The sequence below is a fragment of the Halictus rubicundus genome, unplaced genomic scaffold (genome assembly GCF_050948215.1).
Source record: "Halictus rubicundus isolate RS-2024b unplaced genomic scaffold, iyHalRubi1_principal scaffold0131, whole genome shotgun sequence".
Taxonomy (NCBI): Eukaryota; Metazoa; Arthropoda; class Insecta; order Hymenoptera; family Halictidae; genus Halictus; species Halictus rubicundus.
The window spans coordinates 378236-400479 of record NW_027488672.1 but is presented as its reverse complement, the minus strand read 5'-3'; the positions used below and the strand labels follow the sequence as shown (position 1 = coordinate 400479).

The window sequence follows — 22244 nt, the reverse complement described above, 5'->3', positions numbered from 1 at the left end:
GGATAGAACATACGATATTATAGAAAAAAGGATACGATAGAGGATAGGATAGGATAGAGGATAGGATAAGGGATTGCCTAGGATAGAGGATAGGATAGGATAGAGGATCGGATAGGATAGAGGATAGGATAGGATAGTGGATAGGATAAGTAAGAGGATAGGATAGGATAGAGGATAGGATAGAGGAAAGGATAGGATAGAGGATAGGATACGATAGAACATACGATATTATAGAAAAAAGGATACGATAGAGGATAGGATAGGATAGAGGATAGGATAAGGGATTGCCTAGGATAGAGGATAGGATAGGATAGAGGATAGGATAGGATAGAGGATCGGATAGGATAGAGGATAGGATAGGATAGTGGATAGGATAAGTAAGAGGATAGGATAGGATAGAGCATACGATAGAGGATAGGTTAGGATAGAGAATAGGTTAGGATACATGGTATTATAGGGTAGAGGTTAGAATAGGATAGATGATAGGATAGGGGATTGGATGGGATAGAGGATAGGATAGGATCGTTGATAGGATAGGATAGAGCATACGATAGAGGATAGGATAGGATAGAGAATAGGATAGGATAGAGGATAGGATATAATAGAGGATAGGATAGGATAGGTGATAAGATAGGATAGAGGACAGGATAGGATAGTGGATAGGATTGGATAGAGGATAGGATAGAGGAAAGGATAGGATAGAGGATAGGATAGAGGAAAGGATAGGATAGAGGATAGGATACGATAGAACATACGATATTATAGAAAAAAGGATACGATAGAGGATAGGATATGCGATTGAATAGGATAGAGGATAGGATAGGATAGAGGATCGGATAGGATAGAGGATAGGATAGGATAGAGGATAGGATAGGATAGAGGATAGGATAGGATAGAAGATAGGATAAGTAAGAGGATAGGATAGCATAGAGGATAGGATAGAGGAAAGGATAGGATAGACGATAGGATACGATAGAGGATAGGATAGGATAGAGGATAGGATAAGGGATTGCCTAGGATAGAGGATAGGATAGGATAGAGGATAGGATACGATAGAGGATAGGATAGGATAGAGGATAGGATATATTAGAGGATAGGGTTAGTAAGAGCATAGGATAGGATAGAGGATAGGATAGCATAGACGATAGTATAGGATAGAGGATAGGATAGGACAGAGGATAAGATTGGATAGAGGATAGTATAGGAAAGAGGATAGGATAGGATAGAGGATAGGATAGGATAGGGGATCGGATAGGAGAGAGGATAGGATACGATAGAGGATAGGATAGGATAGAGGATATGATAGGATAGAGGATAGGATAGGATAGAGGATAGGATAGGATAGAGGATAGGATAGGATAGAGGATAGGATAGGATAGATGTTAAGATAGAATAGAGGATAGAATTAGTAAGAGCATAGGATAGGATAGAGGATAGGATAGCATAGATGATAGGATAGGATAGAGGATAGGATAGGACAGAGAATAAGATTGGATAGAGGATAGGATAGGATAGAGGATAAGATAGGATAGAGGATAGGATAGGATAGAGGATAGGATAGGATAGAGGATAGGATAAGTAAGAGGATAGGATAGGATAGAGGATAGGATAGACGAAAGGATAGGATTGATGATGGGATAGGATAGAGGATAGGATAGGATAGAGGATAGGATTGGATAGAGGATAGGATAGGATAGAAGATAGGATAGGATAGAGGATAGGATATGTAAGAGGATAGCATAGGATAGAGGAAAGGATAGGATTGAGGATGGGAGAGGATAGAGGATAGGATATGATAGAGAATAGGATAGGATAGAGGATAGGATACGATAGAGGATAGGATATAATAGATGATAAGATTGGATAGAGTATAGTATAGGATAGAGGATAGGGTAGGATAGGATAGAGGATAGGATAGGATAGTTGATAGGATAGGATAGAGGATAGGATAGGATAGAATAGAGCATACGATAGAGGATAGGATAGGACAGAGAATAGGATAGGATAGAGGATAGGATTGGATAGAGGATAGGATAGGATAGAGGATAGGATAGGATAGAACATACGATATTATAGAAAAAAGGATACGATAGAGGATAGGATAGGATAGAGGATAGGATAAGGGATTGCCTAGGATAGAGGATAGGATAGGATAGAGGATCGGATAGGATAGAGGATAGGATAGGATAGTGGATAGGATAAGTAAGAGGATAGGATAGGATAGAGGATAGGATAGAGGAAAGGATAGGATAGAGGATAGGATACGATAGAACATACGATATTATAGAAAAAAGGATACGATAGAGGATAGGATAGGATAGAGGATAGGATAAGGGATTGCCTAGGATAGAGGATAGGATAGGATAGAGGATAGGATAGGATAGAGGATCGGATAGGATAGAGGATAGGATAGGATAGTGGATAGGATAAGTAAGAGGATAGGATAGGATAGAGCATACGATAGAGGATAGGTTAGGATAGAGAATAGGTTAGGATACATGGTATTATAGGGTAGAGGTTAGAATAGGATAGAGGATACGATAGGGGATTGGATAGGATAGAGGATAGGATAGGATCGTTGATAGGATAGGATAGAGCATACGATAGAGGATAGGATAGGATAGAGAATAGGATAGGATAGAGGATAGGATATAATAGAGGATAGGATAGGATAGGTGATAAGATAGGATAGTGGATATTATTGGATACAGGATAGGATAGAGGAAAGGATAGGATAGAGGATAGGATAGAGGAAAGGATAGGATAGAGGATAGGATAGAGGAAAGGATAGGATAGAGGAAAGGATAGGATAGAGGATAGGATACGATAGAACATACGATATTATAGAAAAAAGGATACGATAGAGGATAGGATATGGGATTGCCTAGGATAGAGGATAGGATAGGATAGTTGATAGGATAGGATAGAGCATACGATAGAGGATAGTGTTGAGGCGTGACCCTCAACGGTAATCCCTCGCAGGCCTACGGCAACCGTGCGAACAAAGACGGACCCTTGCCATAACTCGGCGGCATCTGGGGCCCACGCGAGCCGATCCGCGTACCCTTCGAAAATTGTCGCATCCTCGGATGTTTTAGAGGAATATGGCCTTTTACAGCTTGGGGCCCTCTAATAACGTTTACGACGTGTCCGAGGCCCCAGTCCCGCGTTCGAACGACGGTATGGTCAGCAAGGCCAACGCGACAATACATGCAAGCCGAAACAGATGCGGGCCAATTGGGCCTGCTCTCGCGTAGTCTCGAAGTCCCGTTAACTACTAATTCGAATTTCCCACCGGGGCTTGGAGAGGGGGGTCTCACCTCCACGACAAGAGGCGGTCCCAAAAAATATCTCTCCAAGTCCCATCAGCCAATGGCACTAGACTTTTGCATCCCCCGCAAGTTTTCCCCGTCAACGGGGGTGGAATGAGTGGACTTCGAGGCAGCGCACAAACTGACCAGGCAGAACCATCTCAACCGTGAAAACGCGAACAACCATATTTCGACCACGATATTCTCAAGAGCTTTTTTAATCACTGTCTAGTTAATTGTTAATTTCTGTGTTGCTCTCTATTAATAAATTACATTTTACCGAACAACGGCATCTAATTATTTCGACGAGGTCAACTTTCGTTTAAATTCGAAATTGACCAGTTGAGCATCGACCAACCCGTGACGATCTCAACATAAAAAATTGGTCCTTCGAGCCGGATACCAGTGACATTGGGACAAGCATCATCCTCTGATTCACTGTGCCAATCATCGGAGAGCAACAACAATCAACTATAGTGACAATCTACCGTCGGATCGAAGCGGCAAGGCCTATCTAAGGATCATCGACTCGGGAAATCTACGATCTGCCTGGAACCAATCCATCGCAGAGATTTCCACATCGCAGCCAACAACGTGGAGAATCATCGAGGGCGTCCACGGATTGCAACCGTAAGGACGTCAAGCGTCGAAGCGTCGTCATCAAGGAGTCTACCGCTGTACGGAACAAGTCCACCGCAGGGAACTCCAACATCGAGACGACGTCATCATCGTAATTGTGAGTCAAAGCATAAATCATACTCGCCAATTTCGTAATTTCGTCGTAGTTCACGTAGTCGTACAATAAAGTCTGTTACGATGGCTTCTCAAGACAAGGCGCAACCCAGCGAACGCGATCTGATTCGAAAACGCGCTACTATAAAAACCAAATTAACATTGTTCAAAGGTTTTATTTCGCCGCTTACATCTTCGGAACAAATCCCTATCGCGAATATAAAAATACGCATAGCGCAAATCGAACGCGAATTTCAAAATTTTCAATTAATCCAAGAAGCGTTAGAATTAAGTGCGGAGGATAATCAGTTTGAATCACGGCTCAACGAAAGAGCCGAATTCGAAGCGCAATATTTCGAAACATTAGCTATGGCAAGGCAACTCGAGGGCGAACATGATAGGGCACAAGCTCAGGCAGACCGTCTTGCGATAAATGCACAATTGTCTCATTCTCAACAATTCTCGGGTTTGGGCGCCGGAAATTCGAACGCAGACTCTCCGTTAACGGTTCATTCGGAAACTCACACGCAGGTTAAATTACCGACCATGCAATTGCCGGAATTTAGTGGTTCTTGTGACGGATGGCCAAGTTTTTCGGACGCATTCAGGGCAGCAGTTCACGACGATGTCAAGTTGCGCGGCGTGCAGAAATTAGTTTATCTAAAATCATGCGTAAAGGGGCAAGCCGCCGGACTCATCGAATCATTAGAAACTACCGAGGCGAATTACTCGGTAGCTTGGGATATTCTCGAAAAAACGTATAACGATCCAAGGATTATTATTAACAATAGGATTCAGGCATTTTTCGAACTACAAGCATGTACGCGAAACGTGAATAAGTCGTTGACGGACTTAACGCATTTAGTAACCAAGCATTACAACGCATTGAAGGCTCTCAAAAAACCGTTTCTTGAATCGTTCCCGATTTACGCAATCACAAGCAAACTAGACGATCAAACGCGATTAAAATGGAGAGAACATACTCAGGATACCGAAATCCCGAGCATGGACGATCTTTTGCAATTTTTACATAGTCGTTGCAAAATATTAGAACCGGCAAGGAACGAGCCAATTAAGGCAACCAGTCAATCTTTTACGAACCCGAACATTCGAATCCGGAAACTATCTAATTCGAACGTGCACGCCTTAACACTTTCCGTGCAAAAGGGGCGCTGCGCATTGTGCAAGGGCAATCACTACATCCAATATTGCCAGAAATTCCTAAGCACAACCGTCGAAAGACGCATCGAAATCGTGCAGAAGGCAGGCTTGTGCATAAACTGTCTCCGACCGAATCACGATGTTACAAAGTGCACCTTTGGCACATGTAAACAATGCAACGAAAAACATAATACATTGCTGCACAAGGAGCCATCGGCTAGACTTGCAACGGTCGTATCATTAAAATCGATCTTAGGCATCGAAACGTTTATTTCCACCGCGGTTGTGTATATTCCGGACAAGGCAGGTCGTCTTATTTCATGTAGAGTCATCCTAGATTCAGCATCGCAGTCAAATCTCATGACTGAACGCTTCGCAAAAAGGTTAGGCCTTTCGTTAAAGGGAACTAACATTCCAATTATAGGGGTCAACAAGGGTGTATCCAACACCATGCACTATTCGCGTGCCACTATTCAATCGCGAATTAACAAATTCACCGCAGACGCCACATTTTTCATTCTCCCCAGCATCACCGCTACGTTACCATCTAAACAAATTTCAAAGACGCAACTTCAGATTCCGTCTAACTTGCCACTGGCAGATCCTAATTTCAACGTTCCCTCCGAGATAGATGTTTTGCTCGGCGTAGATTTGTTCTACGAAGTTCAGTGCGTTGGGAAAATAAATCTTGCGAATAGTTCGCTAATCCTAAGCAAAACTAAATTTGGTTGGGTTTTAGCAGGGACGGTACCGGGCGAAAATTCTAATCAGGCAACTCATTGCCATGTAACCCGTATTTCTTTGAATGATAACATATCAAGGTTTTGGGAATTGGAAGAAATACCGCAAAGGCCTGTTCTATCAATTGACGAGAGCACATGTGAGAAACATTACGTGGAACATATCACGCGCGACTCCGTGACCGGGAAATACACTGTAAAACTCCCATTCAAATCTTTCCCACCGAATTTAGGAGATTCATATAAGGCCGCGCTTCGCAGATTTCACGCGCTAGAAACAAAACTCGCAAGGGAACCCGCACTAAGGGAAGAATATGTCAATTTTTTAAGGGAATATCAAAAATTAGGTCATATGACGAAACTCGAATCCGCTAATACGACTGAAGGGTACTATCTACCGCACCACGCAATAGTCAAGACAGACAGTCTGACTACTAAGGTACGCGTAGTATTTGATGCCTCAGCGAAAACCACATCAGGTCAATCACTAAACGACAATATTTTGACAGGCCCTACCATTCAAGAAGAGCTTTACGCACTCTTAATTAAATTTCGAACCTACACATACGTTATAACGGCTGACATAGAAAAGATGTATCGGCAGATCGAAGTCAGTTCCGATCACCGGATATACCAAAAGATTTTATGGCGCGAAACTCCAGACAATCCCATAGAGACGTACGCGCTAAATACCGTGACGTACGGTACATCTGCAGCCCCCTTTTTGGCAATTCGCACGTTATTCCAACTAGCCGCCGACGAAGGCGAAAATTTTCCACGAGCCGCACGAGTATTACGCGAGGACTTTTATGTCGACGACATGCTAACCGGCGCGGATACTTTCGAAGAGGCGGTCGCCACTATAAACGAAATTCAATTGCTCTGCGCAAAGGGGGGGTTTAAACTTCGTAAGTGGGCGACAAATAAAGAAGGATTAATTCACGCGTTAACCGACAAGGCAGAATCTGTACATCTTAAATTAGATTTAGACACAACCATCAAGACACTCGGAGTTTATTGGAATGCGCGTACAGATGCAATTTCATATATGGTCAAGGAGTCCGCATTAACAAATAAGGTCACTAAGCGTACTATCCTTTCTAAAATCGCGACATTATTCGATCCTCTCGGACTCTTGGGACCGGTTATTGTGCGCGCAAAATTAATCATGCAAACCTTGTGGAAACTACAACTTGATTGGGATGAATCTTTACCAACGGATCTTCATACCGAGTGGGTTACCTTTTGGGAAGAATTACATGAACTCCAAAATCTTCAAATACGTAGGCATGTTATGCAAGCGGATTGCACCGAGATTCAACTCCACGGGTTTTGCGACGCGAGTGAGCGCGCCTACGGCGCTTGTCTGTACCTGCGGTCCAGCAATAAACATGGGTTAATAATTACGCAATTAATAGCTTCCAAATCAAGAGTAGCTCCATTAAAAACCGTAACCCTTCCGAGATTAGAATTATGTGCCGCGCAACTCCTCGCACATTTATTCGCCTCCACGAAACAAGCGTTACGACATGTCAATATTAACAAAGTGTTCTTCTGGTCAGATTCCACCGTAGCTTTGCACTGGATCAAATCAGCCCCTCACACATTAAAAACCTTCATATCTCATCGCGTAACGGAGATTCAGGAAATAACGGATATTAGTGACTGGCGTCACATTGCTTCCGCCGAAAATCCGGCAGATTTCATATCTCGCGGCATGCGCTCAGTCGATTTCATTCATTGCGATCTCTGGCATCGCGGGCCATCCTGGTTAGCTCTTGAAGAAGAGCAATGGCCTATTTCTCCGCTTCAACCAATCGACGTACCAGAGTTGCGTCCAATCACAACACTAACAACTCAAATACCTGAACCCGATTTTTTAATCAGGTTCTCTTCGTTTCAGCGGCTTAAACGCGTGGTCGCGTACATGCTTCGATTCGTCCAAAACAGTTTGAAAAAGAGTCCATCATCTGGACCTTTGTCAACACGGGAATTAAATAATGCAGAACTGCGAATCGTGACACTTGTTCAACAACAAGCATACAAATCCGAACTTCGCGAAATTAAGGCATCAAGTCGAATTTCTAATTTGTCATCGTTAACTCCGATTCTAGACGACGATGGCATCTTGCGAGTGGGCGGTCGTTTGAAAAACGCGGCTCTGCCCTTCCGAGAAAAACATCCAATACTATTACCTAAATCTCATTTAGTAACTAGGTTAATTATTCACGAAGCACATCTGAAAAATCTGCACGCCGGTGTACAAGCCACATTAAATGCAATCCGCCAATACTATTGGATTCCACAAGTAAAGGGAGTAATACGAAAAATAATACATAACTGTATTATTTGTCGTCGGGCTAAGCCGGTGTCAATAAATTATCCGATGGGAAATTTACCGGCAAGTAGAGTCACATATTCACGACCGTTTTTACGATGCGGAATTGATTTTTGCGGACCATTCCTTATTAAGGAGAAAATTCATCGAAACCGCGGAAAAATCAAGGTCTACCTAGCCGTCTTTACATGCTTCGTCACTCGAGCCGTACACTTAGAAATTGTATAGGATTTAACGACAGAAGCGTTTTTAGCGGCATTGCGTCGATTCTTTTCGAGACGAGGAAGGGCTAGCGACATTTATTCCGACAATGCGACTAATTTCGTCGGCGCTAATAAGGAAATACGAGAACTGTACAGCTTCTTGAGCGACAAAACAAATAATCAGGCAATCGTTGAATCGCTCGCGAATCAGTCAATAACGTGGCATTTCATACCACCGAGGTCGCCACATTTTGGTGGCATCTGGGAAGCTGCGGTAAAATCCCTAAAGCATCACCTCGGGCGCGTAATGGGGGAGGCACTATTGTCATTCGAAGGCCTCCTGACCTTAACAGCGCAGATTGAAGCGGTCTTAAATTCGCGTCCGCTAACACCTATCTCGAGCGATCCGAACGACCTGACGGCGATAACGCCAGGTCATTTTTTAATTGGCGAGTCCCTGATAAATATGCCTGACCATGATTACGCGCAGGTGCCCGACGGACGACTCTCGTCGTGGCAATATATCCAAAAGATTAAAGCACACTTCTGGAAGCGTTGGAAGACTGAATATTTACAGGAGCTGACCGTTCGTAGGAAATGGCATTCTGGCGGGACATTCCATCTGCCGATCGGATCCATGGTCATACTGCAGGAGGACAACACCCCACCGATGAAATGGCCATTGGGTCGAGTTACCGCAATTCATCCTGGCGAAGACGGTATCATTCGCGTGGTCACTGTAAAAACCTCTCGCGGCGAATACAAGCGATCAGTAAAGCGTCTTTCTCCGTTACCAGTCGACATGTAATTATACAAGCACCCCTATATCCTAGCATAGTTTAAACTTAGTACCTCATATTATATTCATCGTATTAGCTTAGCGGTTCTTTTACTTTATCGATAAGTGCATCCAGCCGATGCTTACTTTAGTTACAAATAAGTAAGTCCGAGTTCTAATCAACATTGAACAGTCCGTTCAAGGGGGGCGATATGTTGAGGCGTGACCCTCAACGGTAATCCCTCGCAGGCCTACGGCAACCGTGCGAACAAAGACGGACCCTTGCCATAACTCGGCGGCATCTGGGGCCCACGCGAGCCGACCCCCGTACCCTTCGAAAATTGTCGCATCCTCGGATGTTTTAGAGGAATATGGCCTTTTACAGCTTGGGGCCCTCTAATAACGTTTACGACGTGTCCGAGGCCCCAGTCCCGCGTTCGAACGACGGTATAGTCAGCAAGGCCAACGCGACAATACATGCAAGACGAAACAGATGCGGGCCAATTTGGCCTGCTCTCGCGTAGTCTCGAAGTCCCGTTAACTACTAATTCGAATTTCCCACCGGGGCTTGGAGAGGGGGGTCTCACCTCCACGACAAGAGGCGGTCCCAAAAAATATCTCTCCAAGTCCCATCAGCCAATGGCACTAGACTTTTGCATCCCCCGCAAGTTTTCCCCGTCAACGGGGGTGGAATGAGTGGACTTCGAGGCAGCGCACAAACTGACCAGGCAGAACCATCTCAACCGTGAAAACGCGAACAACCATATTTCGACCACGATATTCTCAAGAGCTTTTTTAATCACTGTCTAGTTAATTGTTAATTTCTGTGTTGCTCTCTATTAATAAATTACATTTTACCGAACAACGGCATCTAATTATTTCGACGAGGTCAACTTTCGTTTAAATTCGAAATTGACCAGTTGAGCATCGACCAACCCGTGACGATCTCAACAGATAGGATAGGATAGAGAATAGGATAGGATAGAGGATAGGATATAATAGAGGATATGATAGGATAGGTGATGAGATAGGATAGAGGACAGGATAGGATAGTGGATAGTATTGGATAGAGGATAGGATAGAGGAAAGGATAGGATAGAGGATAGGATAGAGGAAAGGATAGGATAGAGGATAGGATACGATAGAACAGACGATATTATAGAAAAAAGGATACGATAGAGGATAGGATAGGATAGAGGATAGGATATGGGATTGCCCAGGATAGAGGATAGGATAGGATAGAGGATCGAATAGGATAGAGGATAGGATAGGATAGAGGATAGGATAAGTAAGAGGATAGGATAGGATAGAGGATAGTATAGACGAAAGGATAGGATTGATGATGGGATAGGATAGAGGATAGGATAATATAGAGGATAGGATTGGATAGAGGATAGGATAGGATAGAGGATAGGATAGGATAGTTGATAGGATAGGATAGAGAATAGGATAGGATACATGGTATTATAGGGTAGAGGATAGAATAGGATAGAGGATAGGATAGGGGATTGGATAGGATAGAGGATAGGATAAGTAAGAGGATAGGATAGGATAGAGGATAGGATAGAGGAAAGGATAGGATTGAGGATGGGATAGGATAGAGGATAGGATATGATAGAGAATAGGATATAATAGAGGATAGGATAGAGGATATTATAGGATAGAGGATATGATAGGATAGAGGATAGGATAAAGGACAGGATAAGATAGGGGATAGGATGGGATAGAGAATAGGATAGGATAGAGGATAGGATTGGATAGAGGATAGGATAGGATAGAGGATAGGATAGGATAGAGGATAGGATAGGATAGAGCATACGATAGAGGATAGGATAGGATAGAGAATAGGATAGGATAGAGGATAGGATATAATAGAGGATAGGATAGGATAGGTAATAAGATAGGATAGAGGACAGGATAGGATAGTGGATAGGATTGGATAGAGGATAGGATAGAGGAAAGGATAGGATAGAGGATAGGATAGAGGAAAGGATAGGATAGAGGATAGGATACGATAGAACATACGATATTATAGAAAAAAGGATACGATAGAGGATAGGATAGGATAGAGGATAGGATAAGGGATTGCCTAGGATAGAGGATAGGATAGGATAGAGGATCGGATAGGATAGAGGATAGGATAGGATAGTGGATAGGATAAGTAAGAGGATAGGATAGGATAGAGGATAGGATAGAGGAAAGGATAGGATAGAGGATAGGATACGATAGAACATACGATATTATAGAAAAAAGGATACGATAGAGGATAGGATAGGATAGAGGATAGGATAAGGGATTGCCTAGGATAGAGGATAGGATAGGATAGAGGATAGGATAGGATAGAGGATCGGATAGGATAGAGGATAGGATAGGATAGTGGATAGGATAAGTAAGAGGATAGGATAGGATAGAGCATACGATAGAGGATAGGTTAGGATAGAGAATAGGTTAGGATACATGGTATTATAGGGTAGAGGTTAGAATAGGATAGAGGATAGGATAGGGGATTGGATAGGATAGAGGATAGGATAGGATAGTTGATAGGATAGGATAGAGCATACGATAGAGGATAGGATAGGATAGAGAATAGGATAGGATAGAGGATAGGATATAATAGAGGATAGGATAGGATAGGTGATAAGATAGGATAGAGGACAGGATAGGATAGTGGATAGGATTGGATAGAGGATAGGATAGAGGATAGGATAGAGGAAAGGATAGGATAGAGGATAGGATAGAGGAAAGGATAGGATAGAGGATAGGATACGATAGAACATACGATATTATAGAAAAAAGGATACGATAGAGGATAGGATAGGATAGAGGATAGGATATGGGATTGCCTAGGATAGAGGATAGATTAGGATAGAGGATCGGATAGGATAGAGGATAGGATAGGATAGAGGATAGGATAAGTAAGAGGATAGGATAGGATAGAGGATAGTATAGACGAAAGGATAGGATTGATGATGGGATAGGATAGAGGATAGGATAGGATAGAGGATAGGATTGGATAGAGGATAGGATAGGATAGAGGATAGGATAGGATAGAGGATAGGATAGGATAGGATAGGATAGTTGATAGGATAGGATAGAGAATAGGATAGGATACATGGTATTATAGGGTAGAGGATAGAATAGGATAGAGGTTAGGATAGGGGATTGGATAGGATAGAGGATAGGATAAGTAAGAGGATAGGATAGGATAGAGGATAGGATAGAGGAAAGGATAGGATTGAGGATGGGATAGGATAGAGGATAGGATATGATAGAGAATAGGATATAATAGAGGATAGGATAGAGGATATTATAGGATAGAGGATATGATAGGATAGAGGATAGGATAAAGGATAGGATAAGATAGAGGATAGGATGGGATAGAGAATAGGATAGGATAGAGGATAGGATAGAGGAAAGGATAGGATAGAGGATAGGATACGATAGAACATACGATATTATAGAAAAAAGGATACGATAGAGGATAGGATAGGATAGAGGATAGGATAAGGGATTGCCTAGGATAGAGGATAGGATAGGATAGAGGATCGGATAGGATAGAGGATAGGATAGGATAGTGGATAGGATAAGTAAGAGGATAGGATAGGATAGAGGATAGGATAGACGAAAGGATAGGATTGATGATGGGATAGGATAGAGGATAGGATAGGATAGAGGATAGGATAGGAAAGAGGATAGAAAACGAAAGAGGATAGGATAGGATAGAGGATAGGATAGGATAGGATAGAGGATAGGATAGGATAGTTGGTAGTATAGGATAGAGGATAGGATAGGATAGTTGATAGGATAGGATAGAGCATACGATAGAGGATAGGATAGGATAGAGAATAGGATCGGATAGAGGATAGGATTGGATAGAGGATAGGATAGAGGATAGGATAAGTAAGAGGATAGGATAGGATAGAGGATAGGATAGGATAGAGAATAGTTTAGGATTGACGATAGGATAGGATAGGATAGAGGATAGGATGGAATTGAGGATAGGATTGGATAGACTATAGGATAGAATTGAGGATAGGATTGGATAGAGGATAGAGAATTGGATAGGATAGAGGATAGGGTAGAATAGAGGATAGGATAGGGGATTGATAGGATAGGATAGAGGATAGGATAGGATAGAGGATACGATAGAGGATAGGATAAGATAGAGAATAGGATCGGATAGAGGATAGGATAGAATAGTGGATAGGATTGGATAGAGGATAGGATAGAGGAAAGGATAGGATAGAGAATAGGATAGAGGAAAGGATAGGATAGAGGATAGGATACGATAGAACATACGATATTATAGAAAAAAGGATACGATAGAGGATAGGATATGGGATTGCCTAGGATAGAGGATAGGATAGGATAGAGGATCGGATAGGATAAGGGTAGGATAGGATAGAGGATAGGATAAGTAAGAGGATAGGATAGGATAGAGGATAGTATAGACGAAAGGATAGGATTGATGATGGGATTAGATAGAGGATAGGATAGGATAGAGGATAGGATTGGATAGAGGATAGGATAGGATAGAGGATAGGATAGGATAGAGGATAGGATAAGTAACAGGATAGGATAGGATAGAGGATAGGATAGGATAGAGAATAGGTTAGGATTGACGATAGGATAGGATAGGATAGAGGATAGGATGGAATTGAGGATAGGATTGGATAGACTATAGGATAGAATTGAGGATAGGATTGGATAGAGGATAGAGAATTGGATAGGATAGAGGATAGGGTAGAATAGAGGATAGGATAGGGGATTGATAGGATAGGATAGAGGATAGGATAGGATAGAGGATACGATAGAGGATATGATAGGATAGAGAATAGGATCGGATAGAGGTTAGGATTGGATAGAGGATAGGATAGGATAGTGGATAGGATTGGATAGAGGATAGGATAGAGGAAAGGATAGGATAGAGAATAGGATAGAGGAAAGGATAGGATAGAGGATAGGATACGATAGAACATACGATATTATAGAAAAAAGGATACGATAGAGGATAGGATAGGATAGAGGATAGGATAAGGGATTGCCTAGGAAAGAGGATAGGATAGGATAGAGGACAGGATAGGATAGAGGATAGGATTGGATAGAGGATCGGATAGGATAGAGGAAAGGATAGGATTGAGGATGGGAGAGGATAGAGGATAGGTTATGATACGGAATAGGATAGGATAGAGGATAGGATAGGGATAGAGGATGTGATAGAGGATAGGATAGGATAGACGACAGGATACGATAGAGGATAGGATAGGATAGAGGATAAGATTGGATAGAGGATAGTATAGGATAGAGGATAGGATAGGATAGAGGACACGACAGGATAGAGGATAGGATACGATAGAGGATACGATAGGATAGATTATAGGATAGGACAGAGGATAAGATTGGATAGAGTATAGGATAGGATAGAGGATAGGATAGGATAGAGGATAGGATAGGATAGAGGATAGGATAAGTAAGAGGATAGGATAGGATAGAGGATAAGATAGACGAAAGGATAGGATTGATGATGGGATAGGATAGAGGATAGGATAGGATAGAGGATAGGATTGGATAGAGGATAGGATATGATAGAGAATAGGATAGGATAGAGCATAGGATAGGATAGAGGATAGGATAGAGGATTGGATAGGATAGAGGATAGGATACGATAGAGGATAGGACAGGATAGAGGATAGGATAGGATAGAGGATAGGATAGGATAGGGGATAGGATAGGATAGAGGATAGGATAGGATAGAGGATAGGATAGGATAGAGGATAGGATAGGATGGAGGATAGGATGTAATAGAGGATAGGATTAGTAAGAGCATAGGATAGGATAGAGGATAGGATAGCATAGAGGATAGGATAGGATAGAGGATAGGATAGGACAGAGGATAAGATTGGATAGAGGATAGGATAGGATAGAGGATAGGATAGGATAAAGGATAGGATAGGATAGACGATAGGATAGGATAGGTGATAAGATAGGATAGAGGACAGGATAGGATAGAGGATAGGATTGGATAGAGGATAGGATAGAGGAAAGGATAGGATAGAGGATAGGATAGAGGAAAGGATAGGATAGAGGATCGGATAGGATAGAGGATAGGATAGGATAGAGGATAGGATAAGTAAGAGGATAGGATAGGATAGAGGATAGGATAGGATAGAGGAAAGGATAGGATAGAGGATAGGATTGGATAGAGGATAAGATAGGATAGAGGATAGGATAAGATAGAGGACAGGATAGGATAGAGGATAGGATACGATAGAGGATGGGATAGGATAGACGATAGGATAGGATAGAGGATAGGATATGATAGATGATAGGATAGGATAGAGGATAGGATAGGATAGGATTGAGGATAGGATAGGATTGAGGATAGGATAGGATAGAGGATAGGATAGAGGATAGGATAGGATTGAGGATAGGATAGGATAGAGGGTAGGATAGGATAGAGAATAGGATAGGATAGAGGTTAGGTTAGGATTGAGGAGAGGATAGGATAGAGGATAGGATAGGATAGAGGATAGGATAGGATAGAGGATAGGATATGATAGAGGATAGGATAGGATAGAGAATTGGATAGGATAGAGGATAGGATAGGATAGAGGATAGGATAGGGGATTGATAGGATAGAGATTAGGATGGGATAGAATATATTATAGGATAGAGGATAGGATAGGATAGAGGATAGGATAGGATAGAGGATAGGATATGATAGACGATAGGATAGGATAGAGGATAGGATATGATAGATGATAGGATAGGATAGAGGATAGGATAGGATAGGATTGAGGATAGGATAGGATTGAGGATAGGATAGGTTAGAGGATAGGATAGGATAGAGGATACTATAGGATAGAGGATACGATAGGATTGAGGATAGGATAGAGAATTGGATAGGATAGAGGATAGGATACGATAGAGGATAGGACAGGATAGAGGATAGGATAGGATAGAGGATAGGATAGGATAGGGGATAGGATAGGATAGAGGATAGGATAGGATAGAGGATAGGATAGGATAGAGGATAGGATAGGATAGAGGATAGGATAGGATAGAGGATAGGATAGGATAGAGGATAGGATATGATAGAGGATAGGATAGGATAGAGAATTGGATAGGATAGAGGATAGGATAGGATAGAGGATAGGATAGGGGATTGATAGGATAGAGATTAGGATGGGATAGAATATATTATAGGATAGAGGATAGGATAGGATAGAGGATAGGATAGGATAGAGGATAGGATAGGATAGACGATAGGATAGGATAGAGGATAGGATATGATAGATGATAGGATAGGATAGAGGATAGGATAGGATAGGATTGAGGATAGGATAGGATTGAGGATAGGATAGGTTAGAGGATAGGATAGGATAGAGGATACTATAGGATAGAGGATACGATAGGATTGAGGATAGGATAGAGGATTGGATAGGATAGAGGATGGGATAGGATAGACGATAGGATAGGATAGAGGATAGGATATGATAGATGATAGGATAGGATAGAGGATAGGATAGGATAGGATTGAGGATAGGATAGGATTGAGGATAGGATAGGATAGAGGATAGGATAGGATAGAGGATACTATAGGATAGAGGATACGATAGGATTGAGGATAGGATAGGAATGAGGATAGGATAGGATTGAGGATAGGATAGGGGATTGGATAGCATGGAGGATAGGATAGGATGGAGGATAGGATAGGATAGGATTGAGGATAGGATAGGATAGAGGACAGGATAGGATAGAGGATAGGATAGAGGATTGGATAGGATAGAGGATAGGATACGATAGAAGATAGGATACGATAGAGGATAGGATATGATAGAGGATAGGATAGGATAGAGAATTGGATAGGATAGAGGATAGGATAGGATAGAGGATAGGATAGGGGATTGATAGGATAGAGATTAGGATGGGATAGTGGATATTATAGGATAGAGGATAGGATAGGATAGAGGATAGGATATGATAGAGGATAGGATAGGATTGAGGGTAGGATAGGATAGTGGATTGGATACGATAGAGGATAGGATAGGATAGAGTATAGGATTGGATTGAGGATAGGATAGGATAGAGGATAGAATAGGATAGAGGATAGGATAGGATTGAGGAGAGGATAGGATAGAGGATAGGATAGGATAGAGTATAGGATACAGGATTGGATAGGATAGAGGATAGGATAGGATAGAGGATAGGATATGATAGAGGATAGGATAGGATAGAGAATTGGATAGGATAGAGGATAGGATAGGATAGAGTACAGGATAGGATAGAGGGTAAGATAGGATAGAGGATAGGATAGGATAGAGTATAGGATTGGATTGAGGATAGGATAGGATAGAGGATAGAATAGGATAGAGGATAGGATAGGATTGAGGAGAGGATAGGATAGGATAGAGTATAGGATTGGATTGAGGATAGGATAGGATAGTGGATAGGATAAGATAGAGGATAGGATAGAATAGAGTACAGGATAGGATAGAGGATAAGATAGGATAGAGGATAGGATAGGATTGAGGATAGGATAGGATTGAGGAGAGGATAGGATAGAGGATTGATAGGATAGAGGTTAGGATGGGATAGAGGATATTATAGGATAGAGGATAGGGTAGGATAGAGAATAGGATATAATAGAGGGTAGGATTGGATAGGATAGAGAATAGGATAGGATACATGGTATTCTAGGGTAGAGGATAGGATAGGGGATAGGATAGGATAGAGGATAGGATAGAATTGAGGATATGATAGAATTGGGGATAGGATAGCATAGAAGATAGGATAGGATAGAGGATAGGATAGGATAGAGGATAGGATAGGATTGAGGATAGGATAGGATAGGATACATAGTATTCTAGGGTAGAGGATAGGATAGGGGATTGGATAGGATAGAGGATAGGATAGGATAGAGCATACGATAGTGCATAGGATAGGATAGGATAGAGAATAGGATAGGATAGAAGATAGGATAGGGTAGAGGATAGGATAGAGGATAGGATAGAGGATAGGATAGGATAGAGGATAGGATACGATAGAAGATAGGATACGATAGAGGATAGGATATGATAGAGGATAGGATAGGATATGAGATTGAATAGGATAGGGGATAGGATAGGATAGAGGATAGGATAGGATTGAGGAGAGGATAGGATAGAGGATAGGATAGGATAGAGGATAGGATAGGATAGAGGGTAGGATAGGATAGAGAATAGGATAGGATAGAGGTTAGGTTAGGATTGAGGATAGGATAGGATTGAGGAGAGGATAGGATAGAGGATAGGATAGGATAGAGGATAGGATAGGATAGAGGATAGGATAGGATAGAGGGTAGGATAGGATAGAGAATAGGATAGGATAGAGGTTAGGTTAGGATTGAGGATAGGATAGGATTGAGGAGAGGATAGGATAGAGGATAGGATAGGATAGAGGATAGGATAGGATAGAGGATAGGATAGGATAGAGAATTGGATAGGATAGAGGATAGGATAGGATAGAGGATAGGATAGGGGATTGATAGGATAGAGATTAGGATGGGATAGAATATATTATAGGATAGAGGATAGGATAGGATAGAGGATAGGATAGGATAGACGATAGGATAGGATAGAGGATAGGATATGATAGATGATAGGATAGGATAGAGGATAGGATAGGATAGGATTGAGGATAGGATAGGATAGAGGACAGGATAGGATAGAGGATAGGATAGAGGATTGGATAGGATAGAGGATAGGATACGATAGAAGATAGGATACGATAGAGGATAGGATATGATAGAGGATAGGATAGGATATGAGATTGAATAGGATAGAGGATAGGATAGGATAGAGGATAGGATAGGATTGAGGAGAGGATAGGATAGAGAATAGGATATGATAGAGGATAGGATAGGATATGAGATTGAATAGGATAGGGGATAGGATAGGATAGGGGATAGGATATGATTGAGGAGAGGATAGGATAGAGGATAGGATAGAGGATAGGATAGGATAGAGGATAGGATAGGATAGAGGGTAGGATAGGATAGAGAATAGGATAGGATAGAGGTTAGGTTAGGATTGAGGATAGGATAGGATTGAGGAGAGGATAGGATAGAGGATAGGATAGGATAGAGGATAGGATAGGATAGAGGATAGGATATGATAAAGGATAGGATAGGATAGAGAATTGGATAGGATAGAGGATAGGATAGGATAGAGGATAGGATAGGGGATTGATAGGATAGAGATTAGGATGGGATAGAATATATTATAGGATAGAGGATAGGATAGGATAGAGGATAGGATAGGATAGACGATAGGATAGGATAGAGGATAGGATATGATAGATGATAGGATAGGATAGAGGATAGGATAGGATAGGATTGAGGATAGGATAGGATTGAGGATAGGATAGGATAGAGGATAGGATAGGATAGAGGATACTATAGGTTAGAGGATACGATAGGATTGAGGATAGGATAGGAATGAGGATAGGATAGGATTGAGGATAGGATAGGGGATTGGATAGGATGGAGGATAGGATAGGATGGAGGATAGGATAGGAGAGGATTGAGGATAGGATAGGATAGAGGACAGGATAGGATAGAGGATAGGATAGAGGATTGGATAGGATAGAGGATAGGATACGATAGAAGATAGGATACTATAGAGGATAGGATATGATAGAGAATAGGATAGGATAGAGGATAGGATAGGATAGGATAGAGAATAGGATAGGATACATAGTATTCTAGGGTAGAGGATAGGATAGGGGATTGGATAGGATAGAGGATAGGATAGGATAGAGCATACGATAGTGCATAGGATAGGATAGGATAGAGAATAGGATAGGATAGAAGATAGGATAGGGTAGAGGATAGGATAGAGGATAGGATAGAGGATAGGATAGGATAGAGGATCGGATACGATAGAAGATAGGATACGATAGAGGATAGGATATGATAGAGGATAGGATAGGATATGAGATTGAATAGGATAGGGGATAGGATAGGATAGAGGATAGGATAGGATTGAGGAGAGGATAGGATAGAGGATAGGATAGAGGATAGGATAGGATTGAGGAGAGGATAGGATAGAGGATAGGATAGGATAGAGGATAGGATAGGATAGAGGGTAGGATAGGATAGAGAATAGGATAGGATAGAGGTTAGGTTAGGATTGAGGATAGGATAGGATTGAGGAGAGGATAGGATAGAGGATAGGATAGGGTAGAGGATAGGATAGGATGGAGGATAGGATAGGATAGAGGATAGGATAGGATAGAGGATATTATAGGATAGAGGATAGGATTGGATAGTGGATAGGATAGGATTGAGGATAGGATGGGATAGAGGATGTTATAGGATAGGGCATTAAATAGGATAGAGGATAGAATAGGATAGACGATAGGATAGGATAGAGGATACGATATGATAGAGGATAGGAAAAGGATAGGATATAATACACGATAGGATTGGATAGATTATTGGATAGGATAGAGGATAGGATAGGATAGAGGATATTATAGGATAGAGGATAGGGTAGGATAGAGGATAGGATAGGATAGAGGATAGGATATGATAGAGGATAGGATAGGATTGAGGATAGGATAGGATAGTGGATAGGATACGATAGAGGATAGGATAGGATAGTGTATAGGATTGGATTGAGGATAGGATAGGATAGTGGATAGGATAAGATAGAGGATAGGATAGAGGATAGGATAGGATTGAGGAGAGGATAGGATAGAGAATAGGATAGGATAGAGGATAGGATAGGATAGAGGATAGGATAGGATAGAGAATAGGATAGGATAGAGGTTAGGTTAGGATTGAGGATAGGATAGGATTGAGGAGAGGATAGGATAGAGGATAGGATAGGATAGAGGATAGGATAGGATAGAGGATAGGATAGGATAGAGGATAGGATATGATAGAGGATAGGATAGGATAGAGAATTGGATAGGATAGAGGATAGGATAGGATAGAAGATAGGATAGGGGATTGATAGGATAGAGATTAGGATGGGATAGAGGATATTATAGGATAGAGGATAGGGTAGGATGGAGAATAGGATAGGATAGAGGATAGGATAGGATAGGATAGAGAATAGGATAGGATACATGGTATTCTAGGGTAGAGGATAGGATAGGGGAGTGCATAGGATAGAGGATAGGATAGGATAGAGCATACGATAGTGCATAGGATAGGATAGGATAGAGAATAGGATAGGATAGAAGATAGGATAGGATAGAGGATAGGATAGGATACAGGATAGGATAGACGATAGGATAGGATAGAGGATAGGATAGTATAGAGAATAGGATATGTTAGAGGATAGGTTAGGATTGAGGATAGGATAGGATTGAGGAGAGGATAGGATAGAGGATATGATAGGATAGAGAATAGGATAGGATAGAGTATAGGATTGGATTGAGGATAGGATAGGATAGTGGATAGGATAAGATAGAGGATAGGATAGAATAGAGTACAGGATAGGATAGAGGATAAGATAGGATAGAGGATAGGATAGGATTGAGGATAGGATAGGATTGAGGAGAGGAGAGGATAGAGGATAGGATAGAGGATAGGATAGAGGATAGAGGATAGGATAGAGGATAGGATAGAGGATAGGATAGAGGATAGGATAGAGGATAGGATAGAGGATAGGATAGGATAGGATAGAGGTTAGGTTAGGATTGAGGATAGGATAGGATTGAGGAGAGGATAGGATAGAGGATAGGATAGGATAGAGGATAGGATAGGATAGAGAATAGGATAGGATAGAGTATAGGATATGATAGAGGATAGGATAGGATAGAGAATTGGATAGGATAGAGGATAGGATAGGATAGAAGATAGGATAGGGGATTGATAGGATAGAGATTAGGATGGGATAGAGGATATTATAGGATAGAGGATAGGGTAGGATAGAGAATAGGATAGGATAGAGGATAGGATAGGATAGGATAGAGAATAGGATAGGATAT

General features: G+C 41.7%; 1 protein-coding gene across 1 annotated transcript; it reads left to right on the top strand.

Annotated features, from left to right (window-relative positions):
• The first annotated feature begins 4127 nt into the window (after positions 1 to 4127).
• Positions 4128 to 9293, top strand: LOC143363797 (uncharacterized). The gene is made up of 3 exons (XM_076804330.1): positions 4128 to 4215; positions 4321 to 8252; positions 8511 to 9293. Exons 1-3 carry the CDS (start codon positions 4128 to 4130, stop codon positions 9291 to 9293), a joined length of 4803 nt encoding a protein of 1600 aa, XP_076660445.1.
• The last annotated feature ends 12951 nt before the right edge of the window (positions 9294 to 22244 follow it).